At 38.3% G+C, this 17790-nt stretch overlaps 1 protein-coding gene across 38 annotated transcripts in view; it reads right to left on the bottom strand.

Moving 5' to 3' along the window:
* PBRM1 (polybromo 1) overlaps window positions 1-17790 on the bottom strand; it is a 126230-nt gene that overhangs the window by 70505 nt on the left and 37935 nt on the right. For 24 of the 38 annotated variants that reach the window (XM_059663326.1, XM_059663328.1, XM_059663314.1 and 21 more), the window contains 5 exons: window positions 17577-17790; window positions 13992-14133; window positions 12432-12529; window positions 10247-10291; window positions 874-1150 (listed from right to left, as the gene is read on the bottom strand). In XM_059663326.1, coding sequence (XP_059519309.1) covers window positions 874-1150; window positions 10247-10291; window positions 12432-12529; window positions 13992-14133; window positions 17577-17790 — 776 coding nt within the window. The remainder of the gene's footprint in view (window positions 1-873; window positions 1151-10246; window positions 10292-12431; window positions 12530-13991; window positions 14134-17576) is intronic. The other 14 variants (XM_059663322.1, XM_059663333.1, XM_059663324.1 and 11 more) reach the window with 1 other exon arrangement.

Here is a 17790-nt window from a genome sequence, read left to right as displayed (position 1 = left end):
GCCTCCTGCACACCTCCCACTGGGGATGTGCCCGCAACCGAGGTACGTGCCCTTGACCGGAATCGAGCCTGGGACCTTTCAGTCCTCAGGCCAATGCTCTATCCACTGAGCAAAACCGGCTTGGCAATTATGAAAGATTTTAATGCCATTGGCTTTGAGTGCTTATTTGAACAGCAGACACAGTGCTACATGCTCTGTATACACTATCTCATATAAATCCTACTACAACCCTAATGCATGTACTACTATTATCCCCAACTGACAGATGAGAAAAGATAAGAGGTTTAGAAAAGATGTTAGTTACACAGGGACTGGCAGAGCAGAATTCAAATGTAGGCTGTTAGATTACAGAGTATGAACTTTTATAATGCCCTGCCTCCCATTTTAAATAATTAAGAAAGACAAAGTATTAAGCTAGTCACTGAGAAGAATAACCTAAGTTAGGCCTGGTCTCTAAAAATCCATTATTTTATGAGTGCAAAAGAAAATGTGTCATCCTAGCTGGTTTGGCTCAGTGGATAGAGCGTTGGCCTGTGGACTGAAGCAGCAGTTGCCAACCTTTCGGACCTCACAAGCCACCAGTGGTCCGTGGACCACCGGTTGGTGACCGCTGGATTGAAGGGTCCCGGGTTTGATTCCAGTCAAGGGCATAGGCCCCAGTTGTGGGCTGGATTGCCAGTGTGGGGCATGCAGGAGACAGCTGATCAATGATTTTCTCTCTCATCAATGATGTTTTTATCTCTCTCTCCCTCTCCCTTTCTCTCTGAAATAAGTAAAAATATATTTTAAAGAGAAAGAAAGAAAGGAGAAAAGAAAGAAAGAAAATGTGTCTTAGCTACACTGATAAAAAACTGATTCCTCATATGTCCTTACCTGGGAGCCCTCCTCATTATAGTGTCTGGCATTCCGGAACATCAACTTCATGTCTTCCATCATCCCCTCTTCCCCTGCATATTTGTCATTGCGGATGTTATGCTCAATTATTTTCAAGTCCATTGGCTCCAAAATGATTTTATAATAATCAGGATAGTCCTTTTTGGATGGTTTAACCATAAATAGATCACAAAGTCTTCTGCCTGAACCTGGTTCACGAGCTTCAAGAACAACATTGAATAATATTTTCATTCGCTGCTTTCTTATGTTCTTTTTACTGTTGAAAAGGGAGGTAGAAAAGGGAAAATGAGAAATTCAGGTTTTTTTATACATGGATGTACATGAAATGAAATTAGTTAATCTTGCAGGTGCTTCATAATGATTATAATTTGTTGATTATGTATGCCACAAACACAGTACTAGTAAACATGCTGGAAGCTACAAGCAAGTATAAGGAAAATTTCCAAAATCATTAAAACGTAGTGACTATGGCAGGAGCAGCCAATGAACACCAGACAAACCTGTTTAGAATATTTATGAAATGCAATGTTTGAAAAAAGATCTTGTCTGACAGCCAAAAAAAACCACAAATCTTATTATCAATTGAAATGTTATTTTTTGTTTTTAAGAATACAGCAAAAGTGAAATAAAACTACTGATTCCCTACTATTAACAGTCCTCGCTTAAAAAAACAAAACACAAATGCACACACAAAAGTGTTCTATCTCTTAAGACAACCACTCTGAACACCTGCATATCCTAATTACCAGAAAACAAAGTGAGTCTGTCTGCCAGGTTAGTGTTTCTACAGTAGATACAAGTCTCTCTTGCATTTACCCTGTCAGGGTCAGTCCCTGCTTCCTTCCTCCATTAGCATTATTCCATAATGCCAACCCAGTGTAAAGAATAAATAGTCTGTGTCACCAGAAATCTTGAAGGAATGAAAACTGACTTTGAAGCTAATAGGAGTCCCTTGGAGAAAGATTGGCACCTTCCTTGGTCACGTGGTTCATGGCAGTCTTTCCAGGTAAGGAAGGAAGGTTACTTTCCTGAGAGATGGCAAGGAACCTCAAGACATTTTGGAAACCTCAAGAATGTGAGGAATTCACCCAAGTCTATAGGTATTGCAGTCAAACCTGATGGCAACTAGGTGGCTCAGCTTCTTTGCCCTAAAAGGCTCATTAAAGCTCAATCAATCATTCCAGCAAAGCAGATTTTTAAAAAGCCTATACAATCTATTGCTATTCTTGTTATGTTTATGCAAATAATCAGGCCAAACTGAAACTGGATGTAATATAGTAAATAAATAGGTCTCTAATAAAAATGAGGGTGATTTTAGGGGGAAAAATTGTACTTCAATAGACTCTAATACACAGTTGTGAATGTTAGACACGAATTCAATTAATTATCTCCAAAGTTTTATTTTTCACCTATGAATTAAATTGGATCCTGAATTTCTCTAATGTTTGTAAATATTTGGCTACAAACTTCCGAACTAATGTTTTATTTTTCTCCCATCCTTTTACTTGGAATTATTACAAGTAAAACTTTTTCCTTCCACTGGACCATTTGTCATAACTCTTGTCATTCCAACTTTTGCCCCAATAATACTACGTTTTATAACACAGTTTGTCTACACCAGGTTACAAGCCTTACTCGTCCTCAGGGACCTTTAGACACCACTGCCACCTCCTTCTGTGCCTAGGCTTCACAGTCCCTGACAGACAGCAAGATTCTCTTGGCTCTGAAGAAAAACATCACCCCCTTTCAGCAGGAAGCTGCTACAGAAGAGACCCTGCACTCCTTTTCTCTGAAAGATTTCAGAGCCAAGATCCTTGAGGGGGTGATGCTGTAGGCAGTTAGACAGACATGAGCAGAGCAAGGACGATGGGCCAGGTACAGAAGGTCACCAGGATGGAAAGCCCAGGTATCCAGCAATGGACAATCAATTGTAGGGTGGGGCCTCGCCTCCAGGGTGACTTTTCCCTCCCTAACATATCACTGGTCATGCAGCTTGGACCCCCTGACCATTTCTCCCTAGAGATAACATCTAGGCCCCCATTAAAATAGTATTTCAGTCCCAGGCCCAGATAAACAACAAAACTAGCCAAGGCTGACATCAGGACTAGCTGCATTGAATAATCTCCTATCCCCCCTGCCCTGGTGCTGGCCAATCAGTGGAGACCACAATCCTGAATGGATACACCTGGAAAACCACTGAATATTCTATTGAGACCTTACCCTGGGACCTCCCCTAAAATTTCCATCCTTAACCCTTAGGATGAAGTGCACTCTTCCTCCTGGGAAGATGCCTGTGCCTGTGCCTTTCCCTTTATCCCTTTTCCTCCTCCCTCTACCATGTCACACCCCCCCACCCCCCATTACCATTAGCCTCCCTACTCCCAAGCTCCAAAAGCCCTTTCTTTGCTTGCTAAGCCCATTTCTTCTAGGAATTACTTTTTCTACCTCGGTGATTTAGTAAATAAATGTTCTCTTACCAAAAAAAAAAAAAAAAAAAGAAAAGAAAAAAAAAGTCTGTGGTTCATCTGAGCTCTTGAGTAAATTTTCATCCTTGAGTGTGAATCCCTGTCTTGTTCTCCAAATTTCCCCAATGAAATATGATACTAAGAAACTGAAGTGAGTGGTATGGAACAAAGTACAAGGGATCACAGATTAGAACCTGAGTTAAAAAGAGGCCGGTAAGATCATATGGGCTAGTCTCCGAATTGCTGAGGAAACTGGTTCAAAGAGGCTAAATGACCTGTCCAACGTGAGTGGTTCAATGAATTGTCAGAAGAGATGATCTCCCAATATGATTTCTGGCCTAATGTATGTCTTCAGCACACTGATAAAGAAATTCTAGCCAGCCGAAACTGGTTTGGCTCAGTGGATAGAGCGTTGGCCTGTGGACTGAAAGGTCCCAGGTTCAATTCCGGTCAAGGGCATGTACCTGGGTTGCGGGCATATCCCCAGTAGGAGATGTGCAGGAGGCAGCTGATCGACGTTTCTCTCTCATCGATGTTTCTAACTCTCTATCTCTCTCCCTTCCTCTCTGTAAAAAATCAATAAAACATATTAAAAAAAAAAAGAAAAAGAAAAGAAATTCTAGCCAGACTCAAACCAGCAGTCTCAAAGAACAGGAATATAGGAAATAGAAACAAATGATGTATAACTTAATTTCTATTCAATAGAAACTAAAATCCTATAATGTAGTACTTAGAGGTAAATAGTTTTTATCTGTTCCCTATCTTATAAATGAAAGGAAATTCATTCTTGAAGCAAACTATGTGGCTGAGTGGGTCTCCAAGTCTAGTTCTCTGATCACTAACTGTATTGCTGGGTCATGAAGAAGCCAAAGGCCAGATATTTTCTCTCCAAGGTTCAAAGTATGCTTAAAAGAAAGAAAGAAAAGAAACAAAACTCAAAGAACAATTAACAGATGTGAAGAGAAATATTCATCCTTAAGCACCAAGGGTCATGGGTTCGATTTCCACTCAAGGGCACATACCCAGGTTACAGGTTAGATCCGATGGCTGGTCAGGGTGTGTGCAATAGGCAACCAATTGATGTGTCTCTCTCACATCAATATTTCTCTTTCCCCTCCCACCTTCTCTAAAAATCAAGGGGAAAAACACCCTTGGGTGAGGATTAACAAAACAAAAAGTAAAATGCCTTAGAAATGCATATCTCCTAGCATCATGGAGCTATTAGGTGAGAACATGGATTCCCATTTCCTATGGCTGGGATCATCCCAGAAGCTGTGTATTCAGTCTGCTCATTTCCCTTGGTGGCCCCCTTGATCATTCCTGCCATTTCCTCCTATCATTATTTTTGTGTCTCTACATCAAATAAATGATTGTTATGTGAGGACAATCTAGAACAGCGGTTCTCAACCTGTGGGTCGCGACCCCTTTGGGGGTCTAACGACCCTTTCACAGGGGTCGCCTAAGACCATCAGAAAACACATATATAATTACATATGTTTTTGTGATTAATCACTATGCTTTAATTATGTTCAATTTGTAACAACGAAATTGGGGGTCACCACAACATGAGGAACTGTATTAAAAGGTCGCGGCATTAGGAAGGTTGAGAACCACTGATCTAGAACAGCAGTCACCAACAGGTGGTCCACAGTGGTCTATTAGGTCCAAAAGATTGGCAACTGCTGATCTAGAAGATGTTTCATCTACTGAAAATTATTTCTCCAAAGAGGCATCCTGGGGCAATGATGTGAAAGGAAGTGTTCTCTCAATCCAGGTCTTTAGCAAGTGGATAATGGAAAGGGAACTCGGGACAAAGCTCCAATACCACCGAGCTCCACATCTAGGGAGAAATTAAATCACAGATGACTTTAACCATCAGGAAACCACAAAAGAAACATTTCAGAACCTAAATTTGATATCACAGAATACTTAAAACTACTAAAGTCAGATATGGTTTCTTTAGGTTTTACTTGTGGGTGAACTTCAAAAGGAAGACTCGAGAATTCTATTTTAAACATCTGAGCTTAAAAGAGCTCTTCAATAATCAACTCAGAATAAAATCACTCCTCATTCCAGAAATACCAAGCACAACAATTCAATTGAGGCCCTTACCTAGACCAAAAGATCAGCTCTATTCACTTCCTAGTTCCAGTACAAGTACAATTGGGCTTTTCTGTATGAAGCTACAAATATTCTAATGTGAGTGAGTCTAGGGCAGAATTTTTATCAGACTTTTAAAGAGAAGGAAAGGCTTTTAACTAAATTTTAGGGGAAATGCCAAAAAGTAAAAGAATGGCAAGTGGTCGGTTCTTCCTATTGGAATAACTGACACTAGGCAGTTTTGAATGGAACATACTAAAAATATAAAATCTAATTGTTAAAGAAACTGCTCTAGCCTGGTCAGTGTAGCTCAGTGGTTGAGTGTCAGCTCTTGAACCAGTAGGTCAAGGTTTGATTTCCTGTCAGGGCACATACTCAGGTTGTGGGCTGGATCACCAGTAAGGACAGTGTAGGAGGCAGCCAATCAATGATTCTTTCTCATCATTAATGTCTCTATCCCGCTCGTCCTCTCCCTTCCTCTCTCTGAAATAAATAAAAACATATTTTTAAAAAAAGAAAAGAAACTGCTCTAATAACTGAAATTTACTGTTTTAGGAAATAGATTACTAATAGCATCCTTTTTACATTTGTATCAGTCATGCTTTAAGAGAGATGTGTAACTAGTTTCCATCCTCAAAGGCAAGCAAACTTTTTTAATCAGAGTCTTTTAGGATCTTTTCTGAACAAATCCACTTTTGTTATTTTGTTTACATTTTTCCAAATCCTTAAATTGCCTTTGAGACTGAGAACAACTTGGCCCATTAGTGTTAACCTGGCTGTCAGAAAATGCAGAGCTAAATTTATATTCTTTTAAAATAAACTGTATTAGACTAGGTAACTAGTACATCTGCTTTATGTTTTTCCAATTTGGGTGCCAAACTCTGATTATATCCACGACTTTTGAAAGTAAGTTTAAATACTTTCTGAAATGAAACTATATTATAAAAAGACAGCGATCACATTCCCTATTTAATATTTTCTGGTTACTGTTTTCAATGTTACTTTGCTTTTCAGATTCTTTTTAGAACCTCTTTATGCATCTTACTACTCTCCTTTCTCAGACCATTAACTGCAGTTTGTTTACTTTCCCCCATTTTGGGAAAGGTGCATAAATTAAATCCCAGACCTGGCCTACTCATTCTTCTTTTCATCTTTATCAGTATTTTTTAACAAAGTAAAATACATCTTAAGGGAGTTCAAAACCAGGATTATCATTGTGCACTTAAGGAGATGCCAATTCAGATCACAGACATTGTTATAACAAACATAGAATTCTAGAATTTTATAGGAGGCTAGAGGCCCAGTGTACGAAAATCCGTGCACTGGGTGGGGTTCCCCCAGCTGGGCCTGCACCCTCTCACAGTCCGGGAGTCCTCAGGGGATGTCCTATGGGGAGTGGGCCTAAGCGGCAGTCTGGCCTCCCTGTGCGGGAGGCGACTGGATGGGCTGATCAGGAGACGGTGCAGGGCACATACTTTGTCCCCCCTCTTCCTACCCCTGCCACCACTGGTCACTGATCCCCCAGCCCCCCAACTGCAATTCCCTCCCTCTGCCCTCTGACACATGCCTTGGCTGGCCTGGCACTGCCTGCTCACCGGCCCCACCCCCCACCGACTGGTTGTTCTGTTCAGTCGATTTGCATATTATACTTTTATTATATAGGATGGGCTATAAAGGGTCCTGTGCTAAAAATCAGTTTACTACAGCAATTTCCCAACAAATGAAAGTCAAGCGTCTTGAGAAATGGGTGCTTTTTCTAAATTGCACAAAGATCATGAGCTGACAGAGGCTCCATTCTGAATCCCTGATTTTCCAGAATAACTGCCACCCTCCTCCTCCTGACCCCCACACCAGCCAGAAGTAATGGAATTACTCTCATTTTTTGCTTCTCTTAGTTTATCACCAAGTTTTCTTGTGTGTGTTTTTAAAAAAATATATTTTATTGATTTTTTACAGAGAGGAAGGGAGAGGGATAGAGATTTAGAAACATTGATGAGAAAGAAACATCAATTCAGCTGCCTCCTGCACACTCCCTACTGGGGATGTGCCTGCAACCAAGGTATATGCCCTTGACTGGAATCGAACCTGGGACCCTTCAGTCCGCAGGCCGACGCTCTATCCACTGAACCAAACCAGTTAGGGCTAAAATATTTTTATTGATTTGAGAGGACTGGAAAGGGAGAGAGAGACAGAAACATCAACGATGAGAATCACTGATTGTCTGCCTCCTGCATGCCCCCTCCTGGGGATCAAGCCCACAACTGGGGCATGTGCCAGAATCGAACCCAGGACCCTTTGGTCCACAGGCTGATGCTCTATCCACTGAACCAAACCAGCCAGGTCATCACCAAGTTTTAAAGGCCCTCCATAGCCCTTCTAGATCTGATCTTTCAGTTTTTCATGCCAGCGTTAGTCCTAACCCTCATACCTCAAATGTCCTTCATTATTCTCCCTCTGAAGTTATTATTTATTATTATACTAGAGGCCTGATGCACAAAATTCGTGCAAGGGGCTCGGCCCTCACAGCCCCTCGCAGCCTCGGCTGGCCCTCACAGCCCTGGCTTTGTCCGGAATGTCGTCCAGATGGTCGATCGGCTGTTTGGTCTAATTAGCATATTAGCTCTTTATTATATAGGATGTATTTGCATACACATACACATCCTATTTATAGTTATAGCTAACACTTGTACCATGTGTCAGAGACTGCACTAAGGACCATATACACATTCTCATTTAATCCTACAACTTTGACAACCAGGTACAATTATTATCTCAATGTTGCAGATGTAAAAACAGGATTAGAGAGGTCAAGTGAATACCTAAGGTCATAAAGTGAGTATTCAGTACTGAGAATTGAATGAGCTGAGAATCACCAGGCTGCTTTTATCATGCTCTTCCCTTTCCCAAGTTAATGCTTATTAATAGCTTCTCTAATCAAAGTCCACTCTGTTCATAGGCTTCAAGGTAGCCCAGCATTTAATTCACTGGCCCTAGAGCTCCAGTGGTGCTTACTGTTAAGCTAAGTAAATCTAAAGGTTCTTCCTTTTATAAGCCTTGCTATATTTCATCTCCAAGTCTTCAAGAAATAAAACCTTTCATTCATCTTTTCTAATGTGTTTTCCCAGACTAGTAACATCTGACTAAAAACAAAATGAAATCCACTGATTTCAAATCTTGATGTCAACAGAAACTACTTCCAGAAAATAATCACGGCTACGTTTTCTGAGTACTTTTTGTATCCAAGCTCAAACATAATAACCAACCAGGTCCACTCAGTAATCATATATAGGTATTATCATCAATTCCTTGTTTGAAAGAGTAAATTGAAATGAGGCTCATATCAGAGCTAATAAGAAAAACTGGGATTTGAACCGAGGCAGTCAGGCTCTAGAATTTGGGGTTACAATACTACTCCTTGATGTCCCACATTTCTATTTCTACTACTACTTAGAGCTGTTCCATACACTATGAGTGATATAAAAGAAATACAGTCTGGTTGGCGTGGCTCAGAGGCTGAGCGTCTACCTACGAACCAGGAGGTCACAGTTCGATTCCCGGTCAGGGCTCATTCCTGAACTGCGGATCGATCCCCAGTGTGGGGTGTGCAGGAGGCAGCCAATCAATGATTCTCTCTAATCACTGATGTTTCTGTTTCTCACCCCTTCTCCCTTCCTCTCAGAAATCAATAAAAATAAAATTAAAAAATAAATACAATCTATGGTCTTTTAAAAAAATACTGAGAAAACTTTTCTTAAGGAAAATATTAAAAGGACACATATGTAATACCCTTTGTAATACTTTAAGCAATAAAAAAAAGGCTCAGGAAAAAAAATATTAGGAAGAAGATTTTGTAGAATGGACTACTCATGGTAGCAACATATAGATACGTTTAGAATACTAACTTAAACATGGTAGGGAAATCAGATTTCTTAAAGCTATTTGGGCAATCTTGAAACATTTCCATACAACTACACAACTGTGTATCTTATGTAATTATTTTAGTACAATCTTCCCACACAATTTCATTTGTTTTCAACCTGTTTTCCTGACTTAATAAATTCCTGACAGGTACAGGTGATGACTAAATGTTCTCCTTTATGACCTGTAAGAACAGAGTCTGGTGTTCTGCAAGCAACTGACACTCCATGAATGCCAGATAGCAAAGATAAAAATAAAAGCACCACACAATGATTACTAGGACTATAGACTATAACATGGCAACTCATAGGCTGTTTTAAAAATCACAAGTAACATGCAAAATAATGGATGCTTTTAAATAAATAAAACATAGACAAGATCAGAGACTAAGAAAATGTGTTCATGCTCAAGAAGCACTAATCCAATGGTAGGTGTCAACACAGACCATCATCACTTGGATTGTCAACACTGATTTTAATCTCTCCACCATCCCCAGTAGTTAAAGGGCATTCCTGAAAGGGAATTAGCACCTGCTAGCTTCTGGATGCTGGCAATGCCATCATAAACTTACCCTCTATCTTTTGCTGCTGAAGCACAGCCACAATGACTGGTGAGAGGGCTTGTTGCCCCTGGCCAACCAAGCAACAAATTATGGCTACTGAACTTATCTAAGTTAACTAATCCTGACTTTCTTTTACTAACTGTACTTCTAAACTATACTGTTTTCTTTATTCATAAAATAAACTAGCACTCAAGTAAGAACCATTATTTCACATGCTTAAGACTTCACTTTTCACCTAAACAATACTACTGACCATGCCACAGCTTACACTTTTAAAAATGTTTATTCATAAAAAAAGACTGCACACCTGGATAGCCTCCTGAGACCCAACATCTCACTGTCAAGAGTGTTCCTGGGAAAGCAGAAACAAACATTACATGTGAAGAGAAAATAAGCAACATCAGAGGGTCAAGTATAAACCAAATGTGGTTGAGAAAAAAGGATTTATTCAATCTAAAAGATAAAGGATATAAGAACACTTGGGACATTTCAACATGGAAGACAGCAGGTAGATTTTTGGGTAGAGGGCTGAGGGAGAAGAATGCACTCCCACAATGAAGAGAACACATCACATTAACTTTTCTCAGACTCATGAATATTAAAAAAATAAGGCAAAGATAGAATCATACTTGGAAAACGTGGCCCTGACTTCCCTGGACAAGCTTTACTTAAATTCCGAGGCTACTGTGTTTGCCTGAATTTTGGAGAAGTCTACTTTTTATTCCCAAATCCTCTTAACATAACTATCTTCTAAATTAGTAAGCCTTTTGGAAGGCACAAAAATTACATTATTTTCTTTGTCAGAGTCTAAAGTATAGGACCGCTTTCAACCTCTTAACATCCACTCATGCCTATTATTTCATAACCGGGTACGTTCTTTTACTGCTTTAGCTATGATTTATATTTGTTCTTCACTTATTTCTGTTTTTCACAAAACACTTTCCAGGAAATCTGTTCATACAGGGACTTTTGATTTGAAGTGGAATTTTATTAATTCAAGAATTTAATGCTCAGTTTTCTTTTTACAGCAGGTTTTAGAGTAATATCTTTCATTTAATCAACTTCGGTTGTCCCACAAAGTACATGCCAGAAATATAGGTAATTTTTAAGTATCTGGCCTGGGCTAATGCATCCTTGAAACTGTATTTGTATTTGTGTGTGTGTGTGTGTGTGTGCATGCGTGTGTGTGTGTTTAAACACTTAACTAGTTTACAATCTCTCTTTTCATTCAGTGTTGGCACTAAATGTACCATCACTTTTGCCTCCATTACCTTCTTTTGCCTGAGAAGTGTTTATCTTTGATTGGTGACTGATCTGGAAAACACAGGTGATGCTGTAGTACAGTTATATAATTACACTCAAAGATGTTCTTGATTTGATGTCTCTGATCTGCTTTCACATTTTTCCTCCGTTGTCCCTGGTATAACAAGGAATTAAGAACTTGGAAGGATGAAAATCATAGGCCAGTAATGGAGGAGACTCACATCTCAGGGTACATCAATCAATTTAGTTACCATGGCATAGATTAGCAAACAAAGTTTTTTTCCAAGCTAAAAAAAGTTTTCCCAAATGCTATTTATAAGAAGGTAATATAGGACAGCTTCTCTTTCCGTAACCATTTTTTTTAATCTTCTCATCTTAGTGGATCTATTAATGTATGAACAGAATTACATCAACAGTTACTAATGACCTTCATTCAACTTTGAATGTGTCAAACCCTGCTATTAGTGATTAGCTTCTTCCTTATCTAAGGTATCCTCTTTGGACTGATGCTGCTAAAAAGATGGTGAGAGAGTTAAGGTTAAGGGGGAATACAGTGTTCCACAAAGATCAAGCCAGAGAAACTCCATGTGGGAGGCACAGACAAAAAGAGATGCCCTTGCATGACTCTTTATAGAAGTCCAGCTCCAGAATCTCACAGTAAGGTCCCCTTCCATGAAACCCAGGAGAGAAAGAAAGGGTTAGGGAAGTTGAGAGAAAGGTTAGAAAAAAAAGAAAGCCAAATATCTAGCTTAACAGTTTATGAACTAAAAGAAGTTATGACTTAGAATTTTACAATCTGACATCCTTAAAATGGCAAATAAAGATCAGATTAACAAGGAAAAACAAAGGGGCAATAGTAATGACTTACTTCACTGCAGTGACAGCACTAAAAATTTTCTAATTTACCCTGAAAAATTACCTAAATTAGATTTAAGTAGCACTATTAAAACAAAATAACGTGGATCACAAAACGAACATGTTTCACCAACCTATATAAATAGTTGTCATTTTTTTATCTATATCATCTAAAAGCAATAGGTACTTGCACAAAAAATGCTAATTATATATAGTTTACAAATAAATTCTAAAAGAATACATGTTATAAAGTATTTAAAATCTTATAAGAGAATTCATATTTAATAGCTTAAAAAACATTTTTCTGTGCTCATCTGAGACGAAATAAATAGAAACTGAGAAGATGTCTTCAGTTATAAGAAAAGTATATATACCTTTTTCTTTTGGCACTACCAGTATCAGAGGTGGCTGAAGAAATCATGCTGTCTCCATCCTCAATGTCATCTCTCCTGGCAAGCTCCTTTTTCTTTGCCTAAAACAGAGAAGATCCCGGAAGTCAAGCTCACTCTGCTGAGCACTCCTAGAATATATGAATATTAAAGAGCTAGACATATCAGATTCATCCAGAGATACAACCACACGTAGGATTCATAAAATTAAAGTCATTAAGCATTTTCAATAACCCAATTTAACAAAAGCCTGCATGATAAGAAAGTAGGTTAGAAAATGGATCCAGAGGGTTTAAGAATCAACACTAGTTGAATTTAATACTAAAAAGGACATTGACTTGTTAAAAGCACTGAGACAAGTTAAGTTATAGAGGTACCCAGCTCTGGTGGCCATATTTAATTTACATAAAGCCAACTCAAAGATGGCCTTTAGTACCCTCAACTTCTAAGCAACAGTGTGGCTAAGAAGAAAATTTAATGTGAGAGGTGAAAGGAGATCTACTTTTCAACACATGCATTTTTAAAGACCTTCTGTCAAACACAGGTGAAAGTCAAACCACAGTAGACTTAAGGAATACATATGAAGTACTGAAAAGGAAATACTTGAAATCCACAGCACTGATCATAGTGTTGACGATACAAAATGAAGATTCTTTGGGTTATCTAAAATTGCTTTTGCTGATACCTTGCTTTGGGATTCACTTTCCAAAAAGATTCTACCAAAAACTGACAAGTAGACAGTATTTTTATTTCATACTTATGCCTTTTGTCTCAAAACCCCCAAATGACCTGTAACCTCAGATACCCTTCAAGGTGTGCCCTTGGAAAAGATCTAATAAACTCAGACTCTATACAATGATTATTTAGCCTTAAGATGCCCTTTCTCCTAGACCAAGATACCTCAAAAGAGACAAAGTCTAGAACCAAAGAAATAACACCTAACCCATAGAATATCACCTATGACTGGAGGGAAACTGTCTGAGACCCTAAAATTACTCCCAGAGACAAATCCCTGCCTCTTCTACTCACAAAACTAACCCAGTCTAAACTATTATTTCTATTCTACATGGTCCTGATGATGCTAATAAAAAATATTCAGCAGTACTTTTTATTGAAATAAATGATGTGATCTTGCTGGAGGAAATCGTACATTTTTTTTCCTTTTAAAATAACTTTTATTTTATTTTTATTTATTTTTTATTGCTTAAAGTATTACAAAGGGTATTACATATGTGTCCTTTTTATTCCCCCCCACCCTTGACAATCCCCTGGCCTCCCCTACCCCCCAGTGTCTTATGTCCATTGGTTATGCTTATATGCATGCATACAAGTCCTTCGGTTGATCTCTTACCCCCCTCCCTCCTGCCCCCCAACCCTCCCCGGCCTTCCCGTTGCAGTTTGACGATCTGAGGCAGCTCTGCCATTATAAACTTTTGAACAATAATAGATACAGAGGAAATCATACATCTTTAAAAAACATTCTCAGAATGTATAAAATTATTTCAGTTATACATGCAACAACTTAGCAAAACAAAGATATCATACCTGCATGACTTGCTGCAATTTTAGAACTCGCTTGTATATGGCTGAATTGGGAACATTATAGCGTTTGGCATTTTCAAACATTAAATTCAGATCACACTCCAAATGATCCAAAGTTTCATATTCTTGGTTCTTTAGCTTTGTTCTGTGGAAGACAAGAATTTTCCATTATGAAAATTATAAAACATCCTTCCTCAAAATTCAGTGCAGAAATTCTGATAAGCACTGGATGGTATCTTTATTAGTTATACTGACTAGAGGTCTGAAAATGACATTTTCAAGATACAAAGTGAGGAGGCAAAAGTACCATTATATTTAGGCAAAATGACAATTTAAAAATCCAAAAGAATAAACTAGAACACTGTAAGATGTAATCAGGGAACCTAGTAAGGTGGTCTATTACAAAGCAAGTACACAGTAAAAATCCTAATAGGAAAATTCTGTTAGTGACTAACACGCAAACCCTAGAAAAATTAGGAAGGTTTAAATGACCTTAATGAAGAATCATGGCAATCTACCTATTTCTGAAAATCAGAGACCATTCCAGTTCATGAAAGTTAAAGCAGAGAAAGTGCTGGCAATGCCATGAAGAAACATTTAGAATAACCTTTTTTTACCCCCCAGGAGTATTAAATATGGACAATGAAGATTGGTCTTAATATGGTAAATGAGACAGAAATATTCCAATACAAACATTTGCAACTAAAATTTGTTTTTAATTTACTTAAAAATCTTAAGAATCCTGATATTTCTCTCAGACACTATGCCTGTTACTAATACCAACTCTCACAAAGTCCCTATACACTTTGTACCAAGTGAAGAGTCATGGTTTGCCTAACTCTATATATATGAATTTATACAGGATAGACTTTTCAACCTTTTGATTATAGCACTTGTATGCTATTCGTCAAAGTCACAAAAACAGTATTAAGAATGACAGTATGTGTAAATAGCTTCACAGAGTAACTGCATAAATGCCACACTTTCCTCTTAGAATGATATCATCCATTCTGCATGTAAAATTTTACTTAAAATTTACCAAAATCATATGCAGATTACATGTAGTACTTAAAAAGTTATGAATGTTAGAGGACATCTCTGGGATGAAGCAAAAAACAACTAAGCACAAACTCAGCTATCAGTACCAGCTATGCAGCTAGTACCCAGAGTTTCAATTACAGTCTCAGATTTATTTCTGCCAACTCCAAGGATAATGTGCTGGGTATTCTCAACACCCACAAAGAACAGAGAACCCAAGTTTGTAAATGACAATCTATAATAAATCTGAAATTATCAGAATGATGTTAACCAAGAATAGTGTGTTGAGGGAAGAACATAATGGGAAATAAAAGATGGAGCCACACTGTCTATCTTCTGCCCACTCTTCCATTTTTAAAAAAATGTATTTTTATTGATTTCAGAGAGGGAGAGGGAGCGAGATAAAAACATCGATGAGAGAGAATCACCTACCGGCTGCCTCCCGCATGCCCCACTGGGGATCTAGCCTGTAACCTGGGCATGTGCTCTGACTGGGAAGTGAACCGTGACCTCCTGGTTCATAGGTAGGTGCTCAACCACTGAGCCACACTAGCCAGGCCACTCCCATTTTTGTTGCTTTTGATGACACTCAACTATCTTCTTTCTGCCAACAAATCTTACTAGGACTGTGTTGTACAATATAGTGGCCACTAGTCACATGTGGCTATTTAAATCAAAATTAAATAAAATTTAAAAGCTAGTTCCTTAGTTCCACAGTCACATGTAACTAGTGGCCATCATACTGGACAGCACAGCTCTAGATTTCCCTTTTGGCTGTCGTAGAGCACAATGGAAGGTAGCCCAGCTCCTGTGAGGCACCACTAGCCAATCTTTCCTTGGAAAGAAGGCAAATTCGACATCCTAAAAGTTGATCCTTCAGAACCCTAGTATGCTACCATCTAGGCCTCAGCCACTTCTCTATTCCTCACACTCCCCTACCTGTGTGCCAGATAACTACCAGAGTAGTTTAAAAGAAGGGAAAAGTTATTGCAGATTATTGACTTGACACAGTAAGGTTTATATTAGAAAATTCTAACTTGAGAGAAAGTTTTAGGCAGGTGAATGAGCTGGCTACAGATGTGTCTTCTTTTGACCTAAATTAATTAGACTATTTGAATTACAAAAACAACAACAGTGGGATAAAAGATAATAATGACAAAAACCGTTCAATTAAAAGAGACTTTCTCAACATCTACAAGACCGTCACCATCTTTTCTAAGGTGAAGAGTATAAACGACAAACTTTCAGGCTATTTTCTTATGAACGGCAGTCTTAATTTCCATGTTATTTTAAGGTCAAATTAGCTGATTTTCTATATTGTACTTGTGTACAAAACCTCCAAAGTTTGGATTAAATAAAAACACCATAAATTTTTCTGATGAAATGATAAAAATAGAAGTTACAAAAGCAAAACCATAAAACATGCTTGTTTAAACAACCTTATTTCCTAGAATCCAGTGAATACAAGAATTTTAATTGCTACCATTTGGAAGGTTAATTATCTGCCATGAAAAGGTGTTAATACCAGCTTAATCTGACCTTGTCCAGTTAAGATATTTTACCTGCTTTCTATCTGGTTTTATTGCAAAACCTAACGTGCATGTGGAAGTTCTAAAACATCATATTTTATAATTTACTTATTTCCTACTATTTTAAGTGAAACTGTGGTGGTTTAAGTATTATCTGGCTGAATTCCCAATGATCACTTTAACACTGTCTAAACAAAAAAGGGAAATCAAGATGAACTATCTTCCAGTTATTGTTTCAGCTAATGAATTCTCTAAGAGCTGTCTGAACTTATTCTGAGGGGAGAGCGGTTCAACTATAGATATATACTTTAAATGCAGATAAACTGTTGTAATTAAAATATCAATAGAAGGTATAGGAAAATCTATGTACTTTCTTCAGTTATAAGAAAATGAAGTTAAATTTTGAGCTGCATGACTTTTTATAATCTATAATCTGACACATAAAATGTCTAGCTGGAACACCTTTCATCAATTTGCATCTTGACTATTGCAGTACAAAGAATATCATTTGTATTTAATCAAATTTATTTCTCAAAATAGGAGCAATAATCAAGCATACTCTAAACATATGAAAAACATTTTTACCTTTAATATCCTTTTCCATTTAAGGAAGGAAGATATATGTGCAGTCCTGGCTGGTGTGTTCAGTGGTTAGAGCATTGGCCCATGCACCAAAGGGGTGCAGGTTCGATTCCCAGTCAAGGGCACATACCTGGGTTGCAGGTTCAAACCCCAGCCCCAGGTTGGGGCACATGCAGGAGGAAACTAATTGATGTGTCTCTCTCACATCGATGTTTCTCTCTCTTTCTCTCCTTCCCTCCCTCCCTCCCTCCCTCCCTCCCTCCCCTGCTTCTCTCCCTCCCCTCCCCTCCCCTCCCCTCCCCTCCCCTCTCCTCTCTGAAGATCAATGGAAAAAATATCCTCAGGTGAGGATTAACAACAACAACAACAAAAAAGATTTATGTGCAGGCTCAACCACAAGAAAATAAATTTATACCAAGTGATGTAGAAGATATTTTACCTGATCTGTTGTAGTGATATGGGCATTTTAATTTGCTGATAATAATCAGGGTATTTTTTTTTTGAAGGCAAATGGAAAAAAGGTTCAGCTATTAGCTGCCCTTGGTTATTCCGACAGCTCCTAACTGTGTCATAAAGCTGATAAAAAGGATTTGAAACATCCATAAATGAAGTAATGCTCTCTGCTTCCGACTCTCCTTCTTCATAACGTGCAG

The sequence above is a fragment of the Myotis daubentonii genome, chromosome 14, assembly GCF_963259705.1.
Source record: "Myotis daubentonii chromosome 14, mMyoDau2.1, whole genome shotgun sequence".
NCBI lineage: Eukaryota > Metazoa > Chordata > Mammalia > Chiroptera > Vespertilionidae > Myotis > Myotis daubentonii.
This window is presented reverse-complemented; position numbering and strand designations above follow the sequence as displayed.